This window comes from Aythya marila, assembly GCF_965140915.1.
Source record: "Aythya marila genome assembly, chromosome: 1".
Taxonomy (NCBI): domain Eukaryota; kingdom Metazoa; phylum Chordata; class Aves; order Anseriformes; family Anatidae; genus Aythya; species Aythya marila.
The window spans coordinates 195,030,254-195,053,518 of record NC_139042.1 but is presented as its reverse complement, the minus strand read 5'-3'; the positions used below and the strand labels follow the sequence as shown (position 1 = coordinate 195,053,518).

The window sequence follows — 23,265 nt, the reverse complement described above, 5'->3', positions numbered from 1 at the left end:
GTGACAGGTTTCCTTTCTGCACCAAGATTCATGCTGAAGTGACTTTATGCCTAGTAGTGCCTGAATTAGCTAGTTTAGAGCTAGGAGCTGTGAGGCTAAGGGTGGCAATGACTCCATTTAGATCTACTTCATTTGTTATATTAAAAACAAGATAATGTAACATAACATTGAGAAAATGATTCCCAACTGTTCTTGGAAGCTAAGGAATATACTGTTTAATTATGCTGTGGAATACCGCGTCCAGTTTCTTGGTCAAGGACTTGTAGATAAAACATGAGATTTTTCCATGTTCCTAGTGGTCTTATACTCCCTAGCAAGACACAAGTCACTTCATTGGCAACTTTGAGACCAACAAGGAATTGTTTTAAGCTCTCCCCCTAAAAAGCCTATGATGCAAACCAAATATTCAGCACAGAGGAGTAAAGACAGAGAGCAAAGGAAAAATAAATAAATAAATAAAAGATTTGATGGAAGTTTTAATAATAAATACCTTTCGGTAAGTGTTTCTGCTTTCATTAAATTATTATTTCTAAATATACTGAAAACAGCATTTTGCAGTATGGAATCTTTTATTAGAAACTCTAAGCTTTCTCTTGAAAAGATCCATGGAAAGTACTTGTGGTGGATTGACCTTAACTGGGCACAAGGTGCCTCCAAGTCCTCTCTCTCTCCCCCTCCTCAGGAGGACAGGCAGAGAAAATACAATGGAATAATTCGTGGGTTGAGGTAAGGACAGGGAGATTGCTTACCAATTACTGTTATGAGAAAAACAGGCTCAGTTTGTGGAAGATTCATTTAATTTATGACCAGTCAACAACAGAGAAGAGCAATGAGAAGAGCAAACTCAAAGAACAAACTAAAACACTTTCCCCTAACCACCTCTTCTTCTTGGGCTCAACTTTAATCTACCTTCTCCCCTCTCAAGCAGCTCAGGGGAATGCACCTGACAGATCACCATCTCTGCTGTGGGCTCCTCTCTCATGGCAAGGATGGGCCACAGGTCCTGCCATGAGCCTGCTCCTGCATGGCGTCTCCAGAGCATGCAGCATTCTTCAGGCCACATCCACTTGCTCTTCCATGGTCTTCCATGGGCCATGGCATAAGTATCTGCTTCACCATTGGCCTCTCTACCAGCTGCAGGGTACCTTCTGCTCCAGTGCCTGCAGCACCTCCTGCCCTCCTTCTTCACTGACTTTGGTGTCACCTTGTTTCTCTCTATGTTTTCTCACTCCTCTCTCCCAACACAGCAGCTTTTTCTTTCTCAATCTGCTCTCACAGGGGCCCAACCAACATTACTTTTTGCCTTACCTCTGGCCAGCATCAGGTCCTTTTGGGACCTACCTAACTTGGGGATGCTCCTGGGCTCTGCTCACAGAGGCCATCCCTGAAGCACCCCCACTGCCAAAACCTCGCTGTGTAAACCCAATACAGTACTCTGACCAGCTTCAGCTATTGCCCGATAAACTTTTGAGAATGGGGTTTTATATTCATACTTTGCCATCTCAGGGACTGCTTACAATAATCATAATAATAACCTAGCTGAATTCTCAACATATAATTATTAATAATTATTTTAATTATTAATTATTTTTAAGTTGCTTTTCAATTATTATTTTTATAAAATTCATAACTAACAAACCCTTTATGAAGTCTTTTTTGATTGTACAACTCAGTAATTCAGTTGTTATTTTTTTTCTGTATTAATGCAAATCTTAATCATTGTGCAAGTCTGCATGTCAGAGGGATCAGTTACAGCTAATGTTAAAAATATCCCCACTGTTGGCAATATTTCACATGGTAACAATGCTGGGAGGAAATATTGTTGAATTGAGAGTAATATTTAGTAGTCTGCATTCTGCATAATTAGGGATGTAGCATGTCACAATAAGCTGCACAGAAGGGAGAAGATGCGTTTATCAGATGTGAATGTTACTTAGACATTTGTTTCCATTGTGCAAGAAGAATTTATGCATAACGTCATTTTACTCATGAGAACAAATTGCACATGAATGGTTTGTGATTACAGGCTGAACATAAACAGTGATGACATTGTGAAATTTGCTGGTATGAGAATGGCAGTTGGCGAACACAAGTTTAATTGCAATTGAGCTTACATTGCAGGGCTTGGAGTTGGTACATTTCCCTCAGTTTTTCAGGTCTTTCATTATATAAAGAGTGAATTTGTTCTTGCTATTCAGTTGAGCATCCTGTCTGTTGTTATTCTCACTGAGACACAGAGTTCTGACTTTTTTATCTAATTTATTTTCCTTCATATATTTTTCTTTGTGTACTAGCATAGAGAAGTCCATCTTAGCAATTGCATTTTCCAGTGACACTTGAAACATGGCTAAGTGGAGGAACCTGTTGAAGCAGTATGAAAGATTTTACTATAGCATCTAGCATATAAATGTTTTTTGTTGGTGATTGGTTGGTTTTTGGAGTTCCCGTATGTTATGCACCTAGGTGGCCTACCAGGATTCACATGGGTTTGTGAATAGTAGGTTAAGTACCAACTTTCAGTGAGCGATTTATCTTCTGTTTTCTTATGGCAAACTCAACAGAAGTGTTCAGGGACAACAGCACTACTGTGACTATTTCACATATCAGCTGGGTATGTAGACAGGTGCTAATCCAGCCCTGTGCTCGTGAGGCAGCAGCACAGCATGTCCTGGGCAGATTCTGCTCCCTGGTAATCTGTGTGCTGTGCTTTAGGGTGTTGCAGATAACATTATTTTGTGTAATCCAAGCAGTGAGGACCTCTGGTTTAGACTTGCAGATACATATTTGGAAAGATTTTCTCTCTTCAGGAAACTGGAACACTGTGCAACTGCAGTGGGTGCAGAACTGCACCGTGTTTTGTAATTTCTAACCCAATATATTTGATGCTCTCTGCAAGAGGTAACTGACTTGAAAAGGAAAAAAAAAAAAAAAAAAAAGAGGTAGAAAGAACAAAGAAGAAAGAAAACAAAAGAAAGGGGAAAAAGGGGCTGTTGAGTGGAAAGATACAGTATTTTTTCTGAAAAGTCTCAAATTCAGGCTAGAAAAGGATTCCTGACCTGTGCATGGGTGCTAAAAAGGCAGATGACCCAACCTCATGCTGACTGTGACAGTTTCCATATCCTTAATGACAAGATTTTCAATAACAGTAAGTTTTTTTGTTTGTTTGTTTGTTTGTTTTACCTCTCATGCTAAACTCATTTTACTGTACAAATATTTTGATTGTAGCTGATTCAAGAAATATACTCTCATCTTTCTTTCCAGCCTGTCAGTAGGGTAGTGACATAATGCTGGTTGTTGTTCTGAAACCTTGAGAGGTTTTTATGACTCTCTAATGTGGTTAATAACACATAAACTTCAGAAAAATTAATCTTGGTTAATATGTTTGGTGGTTTTTTTCATCTTGGCACATGAAGATCCAAAATGTATTCCTTCCTCCATCCCCAGAGAAGATTAAGTGGCACCATCAAAAATCATAGTGAAACACAACAGCTTTCAGAAGGCAGAATCTGGACAATTAGCATAAGCAGGCTGTGATGAGGAGGCACTGCCGTTGATTATTAAAATGACCTGCTTGAGTTTACATTAGTTTTCCTCTCTTTTTTTCCTTCTTACTTTCCTTCCTTCTTTCATTCTTGCAAGGACCTTTGTTATCACTGGGCATTTAAATTTTAGAAATGTGGCTCACTCTGCATTTAAAAGCCTGCCCAGATGCATACTGAGCAAAGTATCTGAGTGTCAGCTGTGCCTTTTTGATCTTTTTTTGGATGACTGATGCAGTGCTAGCTAGATTCTTCTTCTCTGGTAAAGGATGAACTATGAAATGTGAAATCTGGAGCATACATACATGCCTTTTCATCCACTTGTAGTATCAGCATTGCCAAATGCAGCACAACCTATTACTGATTTTTAAATGATGATTTTACAAATGTGCCTGAACCAGACCTCCACCAGATAATATGAGGAGATATTTGTGAATGCAATATCAGATACTGAAGATTTTAAGAAAAAAAAAAAATCATAGGATCACAGAATTGTCTAGGTTGGAAGAGAGCTCAAGATCATCAACTCCAACCTTTGCTATACAAAGAAATTCTGGAATCAATAGAACTGAAAAACATGAATGACAGAAGTGTTAAGCTCATGAAAATGAAGACTTCATACATAACATAGTAACCATGAAACCGTTGGCTGCAGAAATTATACATGAACACTCTGTGCTAGTGCTATCAAATGAATATCAGAGAAAGCTATAATTTACATCCTCCTTCCCAATTCAAATCATGATGGCCAACAGTAATCTCCTTCGCAAGTGTTTTATAACAATTCTCTTTTATAAATGTTTACTGTTCACTCTCATTCCTAATGGTCATCGTTGGGCACAGTGATCTGAAAAATAGAAACTGCAATGCCCTCACCCCCAATTTGGCAAACACTTAGCTTCCTATTTGATGAAGCATTAAAGTATTCCTGTCCTGTAATCTTTCAACAGTGAAAAATGGAACTATTTAATCTCATGAAAAATTATCACACTGCTTCTGAAAGCAAATGTAGCAGAAGATTCTTTCAGCAGAAGCCCTGTAGTAAACCAAACTCCACTAACCTTATCTGCAATACTTCAGGAGAAGGCTTGGGGTTTGTGTTCTAGCTATTTCATTTTACTGGTCTACACAGAATTTTAATTAAACATAGCTTACAAGATACATCTCAAAAGGAAAAAAAAAAAAATTGAGCATAGCCTTACATGGAGTTTATCATGGTACACCAAGGTATTTTTATTTCCTTTTTTTTCTGAACCCATGACTGTTTTATGATGTTAGATAATCAGTGGTTCCACCCATGCATTTAAAAGTGGGTTCTCCGTAATATCGCCAATTCAATACATTTTTACAGGCTTTTACACTAGAAAATGGGATTTGCCATTTGCATTCTTAATAGTTCTTTCAGTCCATACTGACTGTTATGATGTTATGTATCATTACTTTTGGGAAAAATAGACCAATAGACCATTTGAGGATAGTAAATTCTCAAATTATTTCATATTTTCATGAATATGTAAAACAAAGTATATCCTCTGCATCTGTGTACTTTAAAGTATATATTTACAGAAATGTAATATCTACAAGGATGTTTTTGCAAAACATCTTTATATTTTTAGTTTCATTGTTGAAAAAAGCTCACATCAATTAACTCACTTTGGGAAAGAGATGTATGCATATGTTTGTATGAGTGTGTCAGTGTACATGCTTGTGTATTTTTGAGTATGTATGGAATTTATTGGTGCCTGCTGCACTTTTCTCTAAAGGAAAGTAATTTTTGATTGCCAGATATGAAAGCAACATTAAGTTAATTAGATGAAGAAAGCCTTGCAATATTACATTAAAATAAAATGTGCCTATAGTATTTAAACAAATACTTTGTATTTATTCCATGTCATAGGATTTGGTAAAAACATCATTTTTTTCATATTAAATTGTGAAGAGGAATGTACTAGGAACAGAACCTACTACAAGGGCAGTACAGATTTGTGCATCAGCAGCTTTCTTTTTGAATATTTCCAAATTACATCTCACAGATTAGTCCCAGGATGTACAGGACTCTATGGGAACCAGTGTAGAGGCAGTTTCCTACAGATTTTACTGAAGTTCTGTGCAGGTCTGGAAACAGGAACACCAAGACTTTCTAATGCTCAGTGACTTGACCACTAGCCAGCTAATGTGTCCTTGCAGAAAAGCAGTCCACCAGCCTCCTGGGCAGCAGTCAGCAGAACATCACCAGCAGGTCTAGAGAGGTGATCCCTCCTTTCTGCTCAGCACTGATGAGACTGCAGAGGGAGTACTGTGTCCAGTTCTGAGCTCCCCGACACGAGACATGGACGTACTAGAGAGAGTCCAACAAAGGGCCATGAAAATGATGAAGAGACTGGAGCACATCTCCTGTGAGGAAAGGTTGAGAGAGCTCTGAGTATTCAGCCTGGAGAAGAGAAAGCTCAGGGGAATCTCAACAATATCTATGAGCACCTGAAAGGAGGGTGCAAAGAGGACAGAGCCAGAGTTCTCAGTGGTGTCCAGTGACATGATAAAATTCAAAGGGCACAAACTGAAATGCAGTAAATCATGCTTAAATGTAAGAAAAGACTTACTCTGTGAGTAATCAAACAATTGAAGATGTTGCTCAGAGAGGTTGGTGAGGGTCCATCCTTGGATGTATTCAAAAACCGACTGGACACTGACCTGGGCAACCTGCTTTAGCTGACCCATCCTTCAGCAGAGGGGTTGGACCAGACGACCCCCAGAGGTCCTTTCCTACCTCAACCGTTCTGTTACTGTTGCCTGTTTAAATAACCTATGCAGCATTTATTCCTATGAAGTGACTATAACAAAGCAACCCCAATGAAATCAGTTCAGAGTGCAGGTTTGTGAAGATTTCAGTGCTAACAATATTCTGAACATAATAGAAAAAAATGAGTATCAATGTTAAGGAAGTCCTTGAGCTTTATGTTCCAAATTTGTGAAGTTCCTTACTTTCTTATTTAGCTTTTTACAGCACATCAGTAATTGTCAATTCACATTGTCACTGGAAAAAAAAAAAAAATATATATATATATATATATATGTCATCCAGAAGCACTTCTTTATGGCCAGTTTTATGACCATGCTCAGTATGAGTTACATCAGGTCTGGTCTGTCTTGTTTCATACTCTTACAGTCTCCAAAAAGTGACTTTAAAAGTATAACTGAGATATAATTCAAAGGAAGAAATACTGACATAAGGAATTACAGAATCAAATTTATTTATAGAATCTCAGTACCATTCCATGTATATTGTGCCAGTCCTTAACTGCATAGATATCAATACCTGTGCCTGATGGTAATGTCTATCCTTTTGCATGTTTCCTCCATCTGGCACTGAGGTTTTTATTCTGTTCATGTTGAGTGAGATATTTGTCACATGCGTCTTTTTAAATCCTATGTGAAATTCTGTTGGCATTGTAATAATTTTAAGTACTCATTGTGAGTGATAATAAAATATGTTTATGGATGTACATTCACTTATGCATGTTTGCTTGTACATTAATACAGATTTACTTTCAAGCTCATTAAATCAACATATTTAATATTTTAATTGTTAATATCTGAGTGTTTTAGATGTCTTCTCTATTTCTGTAAAAATCAATTACTTCTAAAGCTGAAAGTTGCTGAAAATATCTTATTTCAGTTTGTGTTTCTGCATACTTCTATGTGCAGTGAGGTCCTAGATATAGAACTAAGCTTTGCAGCAGCATGCCTTTGGAGGCCATGGAATTGCCATGACAGTAAGATAAATATGACAAATCTCTCAGGAACATTTAGACATACTTACTATAATTAAGAGACAGGAGGCAAACTCTTTTCATTTGTTTGAGACCAATTTTTCTAGGATTCATAGCAGTGGAAAAAAAAAAAAAAAAAAAAAAAAAAAAAAAGAGCTCAAAAAGCAAAGCAGTGTTTTTGTGTGTACACCTATTTGAAAAAACAGAATACCCCCTCTTTCTCCAGCAGTGATGTCATACAAGATATGCTACTGTTGTTGGCTGGCACAGCTGTTGGAACAGTGAAGTTGTTCAATCAAATGTGGTATTCTCAAGACTGAGATATTTGTTTGCATGCCAGTTTTCAAGTTAATACTAATTGTGGCCACCATGGAGTGTGTTCAATATTTTGCATTTGCTTTGGTGATTTTATCTGAATTCACTATCCAGTTATTTCCCTCAACATCTAGCAAAGATCCACTGTTTCACTATCAGAAATCTTAGCATTCTGTAATTCATTTACTGAGACAGATAACTCTTTGTTTTTCAGAGCTTCCATATGGCTGGGAGAAAATTGATGATCCCATTTATGGCACTTATTATGTTGAGTAAGTTCCCAAGTTCAATATTAAGTTGCTGTTAATATGTCATAACCTAATACTAGCATCCTCTGCTGTGCTTAGTTGGCAAGACATGGGTACAATTACTTGACATGTTAAAATGAAGGTATACCAGGAATTCTCAGTCATCAATACAGTTAATGTGGCCAAATGTATTCAGTGTGTCTCAAATCAGACATTCAATCATTTTGTTTCTCGAGGGTGTGATTTCATGGTAACAATCCAGTTGATACTTGTACAAAAGATTGTATTCATTTAAGAAATATTGCTGTATAGTCTGTGTAAGGTTTGGATATCCAGTGAGGTACAGATCTTGTTAGTCAATGAATAAAAGCAAAGCATAATCATTTTAGCTAAGATCCCTTTCTGGGTTGTCCTTCTCTTCTGCAAATCAGATCTTCACTGTTTGTACCAGAAGACAGGTTATTTATATTCTGCATTGTAAAATTCTGTGTATATTGTGTTTTATTCCGTACTTAAAAGTGCACCTGAAAATAAGAGAATATATATTTTTTTTTCACAGCACAATCATTGCTTTCATTTCTCATATTTTATTTTAGTTGTGGAACAGGAAAGAAAGCCATCCTTACTGCTCTGTGCAAAGGGCAGTAGAAAGCTTTTTTTTGACTGATAGGTAAGGTAGAACCTGTTCCAGCTAGTTACTGCATAAAATAGGTAAATCAGAGAGATGATTTTCTATGCTTTTTAGTTTAACACAATCAATCAGATTTATGTAAAGTGAATGTAGATTCAAATTGTGATACCCTCTCAGAGTGGTCAGTTTTACTCCCACTCTTCTCTCCTATCAAAGGCCACTCAAAGTATATAGCAGAGGATTGAAAAAGGCACTCCCCATCTCTGTGCAGACAGCACGTTTAAAGACTATTTGAATTGAGAAAGATCTATCTATTACTTCCTTTTATTAAAGAAGAGAGATCTTTACAGAGGATGGTACCTGACCTAAAATCTCAGTTTCAGATCCTAACACAAAGCAGTACATTTACTCCAGAGATTTCATACAAAATGGAAAATATTAGTTTGTGTGTCACATTGTTCTCTTGGTCTCTTGAATCTATACCAACACGTTGCAAGACCACTCTGGTCAGATAATGGAGCTGCAGATTTTCCAGACCTCAGAATATGTAGCAATTAATAGCACAGGGTAGAGCTGGATAGAGAGATCACCAAAGCAACAACAAAAAATCTTATTTCAGGAGGGTTAGAAGATGTAGCTCTAAGATACACTTTCTTCACTGTTATAACAGTAGCAGCTTGTAAGTGCCCAATCACTTTCCCTAGCCCTCATTCAAAGCAAACAAACAAACGGAAACTGTGTCTAGCCACTGTCCCACTGAGTCCTTCTGTCACATTCTCCAAATGCAATAGCATCCGCTCTGCTGCTTTTTCCCCCTGGATGGTTCCGTGCCCTCAGGTGAAAAAGCCAGCAGCCCAATCTGTTTTCCTGCTCAGCCCAAGCCAGCTTAGTCAATTCAGATTCCTATTTCTCTCAACCAAAAGGTAAGTTTTTGAACTCCCTAAGTAACGCCATCAAATTACTCTCTTTATGCCTGAGATCTTTTATGATGCCCCAGAGTAGTTAGGGGTTGGAGTTCACGTATCTCTTTGTACTTAATCCCCCCCGAAGATTTCTGCAAATACAATTATGCAGCTGCTGGGTGTGAGTAAGTGTCTTCTGTCCCGGTGGTTTTCAGTATATTTTGGTGAGTAACAGGTGTTGTGCAACTTCTGTGCATTAATCTCTTACTGAGCCCCACTTTGGTGTTAGTGCAGCCCAAGGCATTTTGGCTTTGGTGAGATTCACACTTCCCCTGCATAGTCAAGAAAAGGAGCAAATGTTCATCTCTATTTCATGTCCATCCACAGGTAAACAGACGCAAGGCACCTGGCCCAGATGTTATTATGGGATTATATATTTCAAGGCTGTTACTGCCAAGTTTAGCAGCACTTAGCTGTGCAAGGCTACAGAGAGATTGTGGTTATTAGAGTGCATTGGGTCTTTTGGCATTCTAATTGGCAAAAGATTATTTCCCCCTTTAAGGATGATTAACTACAATGCAAAGTTCAATTTCCTGACATGGCCTCCTTAATAGAATAGCTAAATTGTCCATACATGTATTTATTCTGGAAAAATATACCTCCTTCACTTATGATTTCTGACAACACCTGTTACTGCTCAAATAGAAAAACTTCTTTCAGGAGGTTTTTTTGTTATAAAATATTCATAACTGAAAAACTGTGAATGTAAAGAGGACTGAGTAACAAATTATGCATCAGAATGTCTGTCTTTTAGGCATTCTGATCCTCAGAATTACTTTGGTGCGTTTTAGGCCACAAACTACTAATAAACAACTGTACATTAAACTAGCTGAGAAAATGAATAGGTTAGAATCCTCCTCCTGGTGCATACGCTTAGATGGGCTACTATTGTGGCAGGGCTGAGAATATCATGGCCATCAACTAAAATCTGCATACTTAAATCTACATTAAAGCATGTAAATTTCTACAGAAAGTATATCAATTGTCTTAAGCACATCTAATGTGAAACACCATCATTAAAAACAACAACAACAACAACAACAACAACAACAACAAAACTAATCTGGTCACATTCAGTGATGAGCTGGCATAGTGGTGCCTATATCTTACGTGATATTTTGTGGTGACCATAGCTCCTTGTCACTATTTCACCCTTGCAGCTAAATGCAGCCCCAAACCAAATCCTACCACCTAGGCGTTGTCCCCAGCTAGCATACTGTGGGCTAACAAGGGTCAGTAGCATTGACTGCCCCTTCTTCTCTGCAGAGAGATATTCAAGTATTTGGGGGCCAGAAAGCAAACAAAAGGCAGCACGATTCTTCTATATGGTCGCTACAGCACTAAAAGAAGTGAGTTGCATTTTTATCTTTGGATTAGTCTTTTATTTTTAATATTTATTTTATTTAAAAAAAAAGAAGAAAAGTGGAATCAAGAGTAAAAATAAATAAATAAATAAATAAATGGTAATGGTAGGGAAAAAAAAAAAAAAAAACAACAAAAACAAAACAAAACAAAACAAAACAAAAACATTTAGATAGCAACATCTTTCTCGGTTTTCTCCAGATCTGTCTTATTAAAAAAAAATAAAAATCCGCAATTTCCTGAGAGGTCTTATCCCACTGGTATGTATTAGATATGCTCCAGGAGTGCCTACCTCTGGGATCACATACAGCCCTCTGTTTTTGTTATGGACCTCAGTTAGGAGAAGATGGGAGATGGAATGTTTAGGTAAGAAGAGCACTAGACAACATCAGAAGAGAAACTTTAGGTATTTAGAAAATTTTCAAGTGAAGAAAGAAATGCTCACTGAATTACATACCGTGGGTAATGAGTTATACATCTTTTGGATCACATCTAAAATCTATTTCAAACACCAAAGCACTTATTTGTAACCATCTCTAAAACTGACATTTAGATTGTCTTATTAAGGCCTAGGTTAGTAATACTTATTTTGTATGCAGCTGAAGTAGCTAGATGAAAGGCTAGAATGTCCTTTCAAGGGAACTACTTAGCTTAATAACTTCATTCTCAGCTAAACTCATCAGTAGCAATTTTTCTGTTTTAGCCATGGAGCTGTAGAGCGCTTAAAATTGCATGATAGGGAGGTGCTTCTTGTCTCATTGGTCTAGGAGCATAAATCCAGCGTAACTGACTGATAAAAAGGACCAATTTTCTATACAATTTTCTTTTCTCTAACTCCTTTTGGACTTAATATTTAATGTAATTGTATGAATTTGTTAGAATATTCACATTGTGCTTTTGAACTGGCACTACTACAGAAGAGTCAAAATAGAGGAATCAATTGGAACTAAGAATTATTAAGATTGCATCAACACCCTGAGGTGCCTCATATCTCTGTTCATCTTCCTGTCTGATATGTTAGGACAAAAAGGTCACTTTCAAGATAGCCATTAGTGAAGATATTTCTGTCTAAATAAACTATACTGCAACTTAAACTGCAACTAGAAACTGCTGAGAAGGAGCTGATAAGAGATTCTAGCTGTCATGTCAGTACCACAGGATGTTCCATGAGCCATGGCCACATCCTATATTGGCTAAAATCCCTCTTTTTTTAATCACAGAACTGCATGTAAGTTGTAATGTAGGGCAGTGAGATGTGCCCTGCAGTTACAGCAAGGCACTAAGAATATTCCAAGGTCCTAAATGCATGTGTATAGTGTGATCTGAAATAGCCATTATGTCTGCATTATATTCGACAAAAGCTATGGGATACCCATGCTCTTCTGGAAGCACAGCAGATACCCATGCCCAGAAGAGCAGGGATACCCATGCTGTTGGGGAAGGACGGCTGAGAACTGGGGTAGAAAACTTTAGATCCTCTAAAATAGTGCTTGATCCCTTTGTTTTGGCAACTAACTCAACATACTATGTAGCAAGCCTGTTTTCAATGTTATCAAATGCCATCATAAAACAAGCTAGACATTTTACCCCATATCTTCTGTTGGAAGCTGTTTCATAATTTCACACTTCTGCTTGTAAGAAGCCTACAGATTTCAAGACTGAAATCCTGACACATTTAATATATTCCACTATTTACTTCCAAATATTTTCATAGAATGCAATAATATATCAGCATTCATTCCACTTGAATAAAAAATCAAAAATCCTTTGGTGCTTTATCATGGGATACTCTCATTCACTGGTCTTCATGTAAAACCTTTGCTGTGGATTCATTTCATTTTATTGGGTGATCAGAACTTTATCTAGTATTTTGTATGACATTTCACATGTTCCTTTTTAATGGCAAAAAAAAAAAAAAAAAAAAAAAAAAAAGTACTTCCTTTACAGTACAGGAATACATCACATGATAGGTAGTACCACGATTACTACCTTTTTCAGGCTTGTATCAGTAGTTCATAATTACCCTATGATCGTTTAATGCATGAAAGTCTTGTCTTCCTCCATTTCCAACTGATGAAGTTTCTCTCCCTTCCAACATACATTTCTAGGTTTGCAATAGACAAAAGCAATGAAGACCCTGACAATTACAGCATGGTTTAAAGCCTAGGAAAGCAAAACCTGCGATATTAAACAGCCAGTCTGAAGAAGAAAAGAAACAAAAGGAACCTTCTCTTTCTGCAGCATAGAATAAAATTTATAAAGCTATTAATCAAAACTTTAGAGTAAAAGAGAGTGAGTTAGCAACCCCTTAAATGAGAGATAGCCATGTTAACAAAATAGCAACTCCAGATTTTATCACATATCTTTCCTGTCATTAAATCAAATATACTTTTACATGACTGAAAATCTTTTCATTGCAGGAATCCTTGTTTTCCAAGTGTATTACATTGTCATAGGACTTACTGCTTTCCCTCAACTCCTTCTTAATGGCAATTCTACTTATTTTGTTTGAAGCAGTGTTAGGATCTGAATCCTGAGGGAAAAGTGCTTAATGTTTGGGCATAAAAGGTTGTTTCAATATAAATAGAAGGAATTCAACCCCTTTTAGAATCTTAGAGTTTCAAAAGTTCCCAGGTCACCTCTCCAATGCTTAAAGCCCAGGATCAGGATTGAATTTTCAAAAAACTCAATACAGAGTAACTCAGTAAGAACAAATAAGGAGAGATATGTTTGAGAACTTACCTTTTTTATGTAATTTATATGTATTTATATGTATATATTTCTAATATATAAATAAATACATATATCTATATGTATTTATTTCCCTGGGACAACATTTGCAGCATAAAACCCTTTTTCTCAACTGATACTGTCATGAACACATCTGGTGGAGTTGTTCAGTGCCACCTACTAAATAGTTTTGCCTTCTTCAAAAAAAGTGAGAAAAATGTCAAGGGAGTGTAGGATTACTTGTTGATTGGTAAAATGTATGGTTTAAATTAAATAATTGAAATCTAAGGTATGATATGGGTAAGTAGTTAGGATAGTATTTCTAAACAAAATGCAGAAAATTAGTGGTGTAATGACAGATATGTACTAATTGACCAGCTATAGGAAACGTAATATATCAAGAAAAAAAGTCTACAGCATTAACTTCTCTTATAGTTCATTATTTATATGTATAGTTTTAATCTACCATCTGACTTAGTTTCTACAACATCCCATTTTTCTGTACAGCTTAGCAGATATATAACATCGAATTAAACAGAATTCATTTTCAGTCACTTTCCTGTGCTACATACATTTCCTTTTTAAGCAGTGATCATTAAAACACTCATTAAAAGCCTGTGTCAGGCTTTACATTTTCTGTAAGTGATTAAGTAATTTCATTTGCAGCTAATCAATAATGCTGAAAAAAAAAATGGTTCAGTCCCTTTGAATCATGCACAGAACAATGTTTGTACTGAAGACATGAAAAACTGTTGTTGTAGCATGCTTCAGCGGTACTGCAATTTAATATGCAGTCTATATATCAAAACCATTTGCCTGTAGCAGAGTTCAACATATTGAAATGATAGGGCTTTCTCCAGTGCTGTTCATTATGTGATGCTCATAGATGGTACATTTCTTATCCCCACCAAAATTATATGGAGTATAAGGGACATGCTCAGGCCCATTGGGGTTTCATGACTGTTTCGCTATCTAACCACACGCACCTAAGTCACATACAACATCCTACTGTGAAAATAGTAATTTTCCCCAACTGAACCCAATTTTTAATCAAAACCAAATTTTTTCCAGCCACATAAATAGAAGAACACAATTTGAAAACCCTGTCCTAGAAGCAAAAAGGAAGCTACAGCAGCATAACATGCCCAACGCAGAACTTGGAACAAAGCCTATGCAGGCCCAAGGTTTCCGAGGTACAGTACCATGTCAGCCTATCTTAGTTAAGATGAAAAATCCTGCTCTCCTGCTTATATGACAATAATTTGGTCCTAGTCTGATGGACATAATAGTGTTGCCAATCCTCACAATGTTATCACCTACCTCCTAGCTTTTTTCTCCTCTAAAAGTTCAATCTCCTGGAGTTGTGGGACTCAGGAGCCACATAAAAAATCTCTAACCTCCAGAGTTGCAGAGAAAAGTGACAAGTGGACCCTAGTGTTTCCTAAAGGCTGAGAAACAGAAAGCACAATAAGAACCCCAAAGTAATTTTCTAAATAAACTCATAACTTCTATTCTCAGGAATGTGTGACTCTCTCTTGAGCACCCAAGGTTGGCAACACTGAAATAATTAATTGTACTTTCTTTAAATTACCGCTAATTGATGTTTGGTATGTTTCTAAGCTAGCTCATCTAGAAAGCATCAATTAAGTTAAAAGCCTCAGGCACTGTGTTATAGGAGTTTACAAGAATACAGCCTCTTGGTAATGTGAAAATTAATGTGCTTACAATGAGCTGTGTAAGCAGCAGACAGTACTGGTAGAGACGAATAAACTTAAACATAAGGCTACAGCCAGAGAATGAGGCTTCTTCTTCTTTGTGACAGTAGACAGCTCTTCATCAACCCTACCTAGGCCCAAACTCGCCCACCCGCACCCTGCTCTGCAGCGGTCCCGCAGTGTGAACGATCTGTCCCAGTGCCAGCGCGGCCCCACCGGGACGTGCAGGCTGTACGGTACGTCCCACCGTCCCCACGGACCACTGCCAACCTAGCAAGATAAGTGGAAGACACTACCTTTGCACCTTCCTCCTACCCTTCCTCACAAAGTGAAGCATGGGAACGAGGCACTGGGAGCCCCTGGCAACCCACACTATACACCGGGGCACTCAGCAAGGGGACGCGAAGGTAGCACCACCATCACAGCAGCCAGATGAGGCATGGAATCCCACATGCTTGGAGAGGAAAGATATCTAATACTTAGCACCGGCTTTTTAACACATGGCACGGCATATACAGGGGATATTTCTCTTATTGTGGGTGGGAGGGAAGTTGTGCAGAATGTGTTACTTTGTAGACAAAGCTGAATTTATGTGTTAGGAAAGAGGTTTTAAGATTACCTCACAAATCATTTTTATTGTTGTAATTATTTTAGCTACACAATATCCACTTCTAAATGTATTTCCAATATGAAAGAATATTTATAACTCCTTACTTATGGCAGCTCTGCCATAGATAAAAACCCTTTTTAAGCTTTGTATTAAAATAAAAACTCACTAATATATATATATATTTTCCTGGAATGCCTGCACTCTTTATTTCCTCTGTTTTCATACACTGTCACCTACAGCCAGCTGATACTGTTATCAGCTGATACTGTTATGTCCCTGCTGTGTTGTACTAGATCAGAACTTTTGTCTTTCTTGTTTGTGTTGACTGATGTAGAAAAACCACTCTTCACCCGTGATGCATCACAGCTGAAGGGGACTTTCCTCAGCACAACTCTTAAGAAAAGCAACATGGGTTTTGGATTTACCATCATTGGTGGGGATGAGCCAGATGAGTTTCTTCAGGTGAAGAGTGTAATTCCTGATGGGCCTGCAGCACAAGATGGGAAAATGGAAACAGGTAATTAAAATGATTCCTCTGTTCTTTCATATAAGTAGAATGAGCCATAGATTTCCGAACTCTCTCCATAAATGTATATATTTTTCCATATCAATTTCTACTTAAATGCCTTATCTTACAACAAAGAAAGATAAACCTCTTAGATAGGAATTCCTCATACCTGTCTAACATCATCAAGTAGCTGATTTTTCTAATTCTTCAGTATTTTAAGGAAAAAATATATATCTCAATTTTTTCTACATGAAAATGGACTGAGAAAAGGTCTCATTCTAATATGTAGAAATTATCTGTGATGTTCATTAGTTTATAGGCTGTTTATTCAAGGGGAAATTGTGAATGGAGAGAAAAAGAGACAGGCAGAAAGAGCACAGACTACTAAGGGAAAATTTCTACCTTTAGAAAAGATAGTTTTGCAAAACAAGTCAAGTCTGATCAAACTTTGTTTTCTTTAGAACAACAAAACAAGGGTTTTCAGTGTGACATATGGAGACATAGGCATCTGTGGACTACTAATAAGGAATCTGTGAAAATGAACAAAATAAACGAAACTGCTTGTGAAGAGATCTAAAGATACAGGATCACTGCTGAAAGTTTAGAAAATGATGTAGGATTTACAGCCTATGTGACCTCTTGTCCTGATACTTAACCACTTCTATGGTGAAGATTTTTCATGTTCATATCTGACTTGGATTTCACTGCTACAAATGATTACAGGTGACTGACATCCTGTGTCCATACAGCCCCATCACTGCGCACCACCTCTGCCCAGCAGTCCTTGTTCCCCAGATTGCTCATTGGTCCCAGGGCATATACCTAATTTTCCTTCCATTTCTCACCAAGTCAATATAGAAGAAATATTGGTTTGGTATTTATGTTATCTCTGCAGAAAACCCAGTTCATGGTGGCTAGAGTCACTGTGAAGATGCAGAGCATTTCCTAGTCCAAGACAGATCACTGTGGATGGAGCAAAGCAGCAGAGAAGGATTCTTTTCTCATGTGCAGGGAGCAAATATGTAAACACAAACAAACATAAATGATATTGGTGGAAAAGTCTCCAGTGATTCTTCTGGAAATTTCCTTTTATTCTTTCTTCTGTTGCTGCAGAGGAATGATCCAGACTGTCGTATGTTGAAATAAAACCTTAACGTTAGCTCATTCTGTAGGAATCTCCAGGACTTTGCAAGTAGGAAGTGTGAAGGTTGTGAAAAGTATTATTTTTAAAACTCTATAATTTGTCCAAAGTCTTATATTACAGTTGGCATGATGTTTCTAATGCCAAATAGATTAATAAATAATTTATATTTTAAAAAGTCAAAAAGAATTAGAACATAGATTTTTTTTTTTAGAAAAAAAAAAAGGAAATAAAATAAAAGGCTATCAGCTATTTAATTCTCAATGTTTCTTGCTATTTTAACTTTAAAATGCAACTTGGTTGCCTAGGGCAAAATTACGGTAGCTGACAAATGAATAAATAATATAACAGACTTCCTGAAGTTCAGGAGATTTTAGTAACATGAACTTCATATTTCCCAATATTTTCATATTACCTAATATGATGCATGAGAGAATTTTTCCGTTTTTCATGGTTTAGCATTCTCAAATCCAGCACTCAAATACAACTATTTCTAAAACTATCTGAAGTGTGGGCTAGTTATGGGGGAACTTGTTCATATGGATTTCTTTACTCTAGAAAAGAGAGTGCCCTTACAACTTATTTAAATGTTGATGTTGAAATTCATCATGGGTGTCACTGATGTTGATTACTGCAATTACAGATTGTGATGGAGACATATAGAAAAAAAGAAAGTCCTTTAAAATACATAGATATAAAACTGATATTTTTTTTCTGAGAGAATTAATTCAACTAAATTAAGAATCCATGACAGAAATATACATTCAAATATATAACTATAATTGAGCCTGATATCTTAGAAGAAATTCTGGACTCAAATGTCTTAATTTTTGTGAAGATTGACAGAGTTCTGATGTAAAGTAATTGGAGAATCTTGGGCTAATTATTGTGGCATCTAACATGGTTTCTATGAATATTTGAAGTGATTTCTAAAAATGATAATAGTAAACGGAAAAAAGATATTTGAGGTCAGAATATTTATAAAAGTGCTGTTCAGCAATGTGATTGCATTTCCTGATACCCAATCTTTTTCACACTTTCTAAAGTACGGTTTCTAATCAGCTGGAGATTTCAAAATGCAGGTGTTTTGTTGATAAAGGTCTTAAAATCATACATTTCACAACTATTTGAGCTTACATATGTACATTTTGTTTGTTAGGTAGACATCATTAGACAATGAACAGAGCTTTTAAAATAGTTTTCATTTATTCTTTTGACGTGAACTGCATGTTGTTGTGCAATTTATGTGCACTGCAGCTATGATCACAGTCACTGGAGGCTTTAATAAGCAATCAAAATATCATATTATATCAGTAGGGTATCATAGTGGAAAGCTTGAGCACAATGACAATGACACTATGAACTGTGAAGTAACATGGGTGTAAGGGTGCTGGTGTTCCCATCTGTGATATAACTCTGAAGTTTTTCCCCTGTAAGATTGCTGCTTTTTTTTTTTTTTTTTTTTTTTTTTTTTTTTGCCAACTGGTAGACGAAATGCTAGGGTTTGAGATATGCATTGGACATGGGGAAAAAAAAGGGAAGGGTGAATCTATGTAAGACTCATGGTCGCCATTTTAACCTGATCACAACACAGTGGTTTTACCAGCAGCCAGGTTTCAAAACAAAACAATTTTGGATTTCATTTCTTGGAACATGGAAGCTGCTGCCTGACAGAGACTTGGAATCACTGTGCTGCTGTGTTGGTGGATTTTTATCAGAAATGTCAGGAAACTTGCTATCTGCTAAGAAATGCTGAGGAAGTGAGGAATCTGAGTTCTGACTCTTTTTCTTTTTCTTTTCTCTCTCTCTCTCTCTCTTTTTTTTTTTTTTTTTTTTTTTTTTTTTACATTCAGCAAACATAAATAAAGATATTGCTGTCCTTGCTTTCTGCCCTCACCTTTGTTAAAAGTTATTCAATGCCACCAGCAACGGAAGTAAAAGCAATGTTAATGTGCTGGTTCCTCAGCCACTGTTATTCACAGTCTTTGTCCTAAAGCACCCTCAGCAGATATTTATATTAATGCCACTCTGTGGTTGGCAGTACCAGAGAAACTGGTATATTATTTTATTTCTGACATGCTTATCTTGAGACTGTTAACTTCCCTAAAAGCATGAAGTGCAATATTGGTATCACTTTCACCCCATGTCTACTGTATCCAAGTTAGGCACTCACACTGTTCTCGTTAAAAGATAAACAGGGGGATAATGGGAAATAAGGAAGTCTTCAGTTCGGCTTGAACATTTTCATCCAGTTTGATTAGTCCTAGGGGTGCTGAAAGACTGTGTTGTCCTATAAAGGGGCTTTCAGCATGTGTGACCATGCTGCCTCCATATTGTCAAAAAGATAGCATTGCATCTTCATGATGCACAGTATAAATGTCTCCCAGATTTTTACTCTGACTTTCTTTGTTAGTATGACCACTAAGTGATTTTATACATAGACTGGGTGTTTTAAATTTCACAGAGTCCTAGAATCATAGAATGGTTTGGGTTGGAAGGAACCTTAAAGATCACCCAGTTGCAGCCAACCTGCCATGGGCAGGGACACCTCCCACCAGACCAGGTTGCCCAAAGACCCATCCAGCCTGGCCTTGAACACCTCCAGGGATAGGGCATCCACAGCTTCTCTGGGCAACCAGTTCCAGTGCTTCACCACCCTCAATGTAAAGAATTTCTTCCTAAAGTCTATTTCAAATCTACCTTTTTTTTTTTTCTCTCTTTTTTTTTGTTTGTTTGTTTCTTTTTGGTTTAAAGTCATTCCCCCTTGTCTTAACTTTGTACTCCCTGACAAAGAGTCACTTTGTTTTGTTTTATTTCATTCTTTTTGTTTTTCTTTGTTCACATCCAAATTGTACTAGTTAATTTTACCAGCCTGGTGTGTCACTGGCAGGGCTCTCCTTCATTACCTTGCCTGGGAAAGTTGAATCATGTGTTTCTTTGTTGCGTATGTGGGAACAACTTTAAATAAACACAAGTGCTGAAAGATTTCATGTAGCTCCTGTTTCCAGAGAAACCAATTTCCTGTTGTCTGGGTATGTTCAAAAAGGGTAGGTCAATTGTAAACTAAGCATAAACCTCACTGAGGCTTTGTGCTGAGTAAACAAATAAGAAAAAAAAAAAGTTATGATGGAAAAGCTAATTGTGATAACAAAGTCTTAAAGCAAATTCTTTAAACAATGAGACTGGTGAATGGGTGAGATGGTTTCTCCAGGAGTAAAGGCAGAAGCTTATGGGAATGTTCTCACTTTTCTGAGTTTTTCAGTTTCTCTGATTAATTTTCTCCCTTCATCTCTTCTCTTCTCTTCTCTTCTCTTCTCTTCTCTTCTCTTCTCTTCTCTTCTCTTCTCTTCTCTTCTCTTCTCTTCTCTTCTCTTCTCTTCTCTTCTCTTCTCTTCTCTTCTCTTCTCTTCTCTTCTCTTCTCTTCTCTTCTATTTGAATCTTTTTCCTTGTTTAGCTGTTTTTTGTTTGGTTAGTTGTTTTTTTTTTCCCTCCTTCTCTGTCTCTTTTGTTAGTAGTGGAGTTTTTGTTTGATTTTGAGATATGCCTTGGGAATTTTCATGTTCATATATTGCTCATTTTTCCTTTCAACTTGGGAAACAAAACATCTGAAAAGACTTTATTAGTATGTGTCTTTTCCTTGGGAATTAGATTTATATTTATAAGCTTTATCATGCTTTATGTACTTATGAATATATAATAATCAACTAAAATCATCTCACTTAAGGTAGATGCCCTTGGAAAGGAAAAATGGTAAAAGACTGTTGAGACTCATTGGAAGAAAGACGGGCAGCAAAAGTTAAGACAAATCTGTTAGTATTGTTTTAGTTTTTTATTGTAAGCCTGTTGTGCATTCTGCACAACATGGGGACTGTAAGTCATGCTGACTCACCTCCATCCTCTTTTGGCCATGTTTATCCACTTGCACATTCCCATTACTATCCTGTTGGTTATCCTTTGTGATTCTCTTTTTTTTCTTGATGGTGCATCTTGTATCTTTGTTCACTTCTTCAGATTTTGTTGTTTCCAGACATTGCACATTTTCATCTGGAAAAGTGTTTCCTTTATGTTTTGGATATATTTGAGAATCTAATTTAAGATTCCTGTGAATTTCACTGATGGCTTTAACTATGAAAGCCTCACAATTGATTTTGTTTTTTGCCTGGCACAATGGCTCCCTCATCTGCGGGTCGTGATGCTTAGGGAGCATCTGGACCACACAGACTTCACTTGCTTGAACATTCTGAATTGGCAGACCAGCTCCTTGGTGACATGGCCTTCTTACAGCATCTAGGTGATTTTTGATGATCGCATTTATGGCCTTGATTTTGGAAGTAGCACAAGGCATTGTGCTTTTCAATTGGTGCAATGCTTCCTTCATCTGCACCCCTTGAAATCACTGGTCCGGATAGCTTTTTTCACACTTCTTTTCTCTTTTGAAGCAGACCGTTTCTGTGCATCTGGGAAACTGGTAAGAGAAAATACACACGTTTAGAGACCAAAAACAAGGAAAGCCTTCAGCAGTATAGACAGAGATGCTGGCTGGTTAGGCTTAGTGCTGAATCAGAGTCATTCTGCTTCCAGATTCATACCCTGACTGATGGGAATTTCTCTGGCTTAGTTTACAGTAAGAGAAAGGTGTGTGCTTCCTGTGCCCTGAAGTTCTAGCATAGACACCTTTGTCATTTGAGCATCGTACCACGCCAGCATAATTCCTCTGTTTCCTGATATAAAATGGTTGAGCTACAACGTCTAGCTAGGATTTTCAGAGATGGTGAAAATATTTGTGTCCTTTAGTATTTCTGTGTCTTCTCTCACTTTCCTGTTGGAAGACATCAAGGGGATGTGAGTTAGAAGCTACTGGTGGGAGACAGATAAGGTTTTAAGGGGGCAGAAAGGATATGAAGAGGCAGCTCATTTGAAGGGGTGCTGTTCTGGCAGTAGTGTTCTCCAGAATGTTCTCAGGTAAATTTCTGTGGCACTGAAGGTTGTGAATTGTGAATTTGTGTTCTGCTTAGCTGGTAGTTCAGCACACCATCATGCTTGGCAGTATCTTGCACTTTCCATGTGCTGTTGTCTCCTTGCAAAACAAGGTTATTTGGCATATTTGCACATGCTTTCCTCATGTTTCTAACATCACTAGAACCACAAGTGGAATGTTGTGGGAATCATTTTCAACTGCAGAACCTTTCTGCACTCAACTTTCTGCCACCCAGGGTCTCAAAGCGGCTCCTCAGCTCCTTCATGGTGATGGAGAAGGGCTCAATCTGGCAAGTGCCACCCAGGAGCTTCTCCTTGACCACATCTGCCCTCCTGCCATCTACTGGATCTTTCTCCACAGTGCTGCCATGGTTGCTTTCCACGGGTGCCAGGGACCATGGGGCTGGTGGGCGTCAGACCTCCAGGCTGGTCTCAGGGTGCTTGCAGACTCCCACCTCTCCTTGAGGAGTTTCACAGAGCCCTTTTGCAGGGTCGAGTCTGACAACTCCATCATGCCCTGCCAATGCAGTAGGTACATGATGACATAGCTTGTACTTCAGACTGAGTTTCTGTCTGCAGTGTTGGCTTGTTCAAACTTTTTCTTTGTTTGCTTGCTTTGTTTTAAGACAAATATTTAACCAGGATTTGAGTTGTCTGCAGTATTTTACTGGAGAGGACAGGAGAAGAGCTAGGTTTCTGCAATCCAAGGGTACTCATGAAGGAAATTCTGTTGTGACACTTGCTGTCTATACTTGT

At 37.5% G+C, this 23,265-nt stretch overlaps 1 protein-coding gene across 4 annotated transcripts in view; it reads left to right on the top strand.

Moving 5' to 3' along the window:
* The window catches only part of MAGI2 (membrane associated guanylate kinase, WW and PDZ domain containing 2), a 771,385-nt gene that overhangs the window by 595,930 nt on the left and 152,190 nt on the right, over window positions 1-23,265 (top strand). For 2 of the 4 annotated variants that reach the window (XM_082759164.1, XM_082759163.1), the window contains exons 7-10: window positions 7,839-7,896; window positions 14,629-14,750; window positions 15,383-15,508; window positions 16,217-16,399. In XM_082759164.1, coding sequence (XP_082615290.1) covers window positions 7,839-7,896; window positions 14,629-14,750; window positions 15,383-15,508; window positions 16,217-16,399 — 489 coding nt within the window. The remainder of the gene's footprint in view (window positions 1-7,838; window positions 7,897-14,628; window positions 14,751-15,382; window positions 15,509-16,216; window positions 16,400-23,265) is intronic. The other 2 variants (XM_082759166.1, XM_082759165.1) reach the window with 1 other exon arrangement.